Source organism: Zasmidium cellare (genome assembly GCF_010093935.1).
Source record: "Zasmidium cellare ATCC 36951 unplaced genomic scaffold M409scaffold_267, whole genome shotgun sequence".
In the NCBI taxonomy this organism is placed as follows: domain Eukaryota; kingdom Fungi; phylum Ascomycota; class Dothideomycetes; order Mycosphaerellales; family Mycosphaerellaceae; genus Zasmidium; species Zasmidium cellare.
In genome coordinates this window covers 1-1,001 of record NW_022987211.1, presented here as the reverse complement: position 1 = coordinate 1,001, position 1,001 = coordinate 1, and the positions used below count along the sequence as shown (strand labels likewise).

Genomic DNA, 1,001 nt, shown 5'->3' with positions numbered 1-1,001 from the left:
TCGGCGTTACGTGCGAGCTCCTGCACGACATGGTTGAACTGGGCAAGCAGACGCTGAGCATTACCAGTGGGGAGGACTGCGTCGTCGTAGCGGAATTCAACGCTAACGTCGCTTGCCTCTAAGCTCATAGTGCACTCGACTGTTAAGGCGTACCCGTCAAAGGCGTTCGTAGAGGTAGCGCTCCGCTCGAAATCGGCATAAGGGATAGGGTTTGCTGACTCGCTCTCGTCCGCTGGCTGAACTACGAAGCTGTGACCCGGGTCGAACTCTGGTCCAAGATTGGGAACCATACGCCGAATGTTCTGAAGGCCGGTATGCTCGTAAGGAACCATCTCCGTAGCTCGCTTCTGTACGTCGGCGAGAAAGTCGCGCACTGATCGATCGCGCATAGCGCAGACACGGAAGGGCACCGACGTAATAGTCGGAGCTACGAGATCCGTAATGCCTTCTATAGTCGCCATACGCCCCGAAAGTACAACACTAATGACAGCCTCATTAGCACCAGTAGAGGCGGCAACCAACAGGGCCCAAGCGGTCCGTAGCATTGTAGAAGTCGTTACCCCTTCTGCTACCTGCGGAACCTTGAGTTGGCACTGGATCATGCTACTCGGGCTCACATTGTGTTGCGCCGACGGCAGCGATGGAAATCGCGCCCAGGTAGCATCCTGAAGGTGCTTCTGCCAAAACGCTTTCGTCTGTTCCATGTCCTGCCGAGCTAAGTACCCCATGAAACGCGAGACTGGCACCTGAGTCGAAAGTGGCTCGCCCGTTAAGAGTCGTCCTAATAGTTCCGGCATTTTTGCTAAGCTCCAGCCGTCATAGACACTGTGATGTGCGGTCCAGACAAAGTATCGACGGGCTCTATTCGAGCTCTCTACTAAAGCTGTTCGACTAAGCATAGCGCCATAGGTAATAGGCGTAGCTCGATCTTCACGAAGGTAGTCGTCGAGCGACGTTGCACTTGCCCAAGCTGAAGACTCCCGAACCACGACCTGCAGCGC

At 55.2% G+C, this 1,001-nt stretch overlaps 1 protein-coding gene across 1 annotated transcript; it reads right to left on the bottom strand.

Annotated features, from left to right (window-relative positions):
• Positions 1 to 11: 11 nt before the first annotated feature.
• M409DRAFT_34261 (uncharacterized protein) lies at positions 12 to 905 on the bottom strand (the record flags this gene model as incomplete). Its single annotated transcript, XM_033810320.1, has 1 exon — positions 12 to 905. A coding segment is annotated over one exon (894 nt), but the record flags the coding sequence as incomplete, so codon positions are not given.
• Between the last annotated feature and the right edge of the window lie 96 nt (positions 906 to 1,001).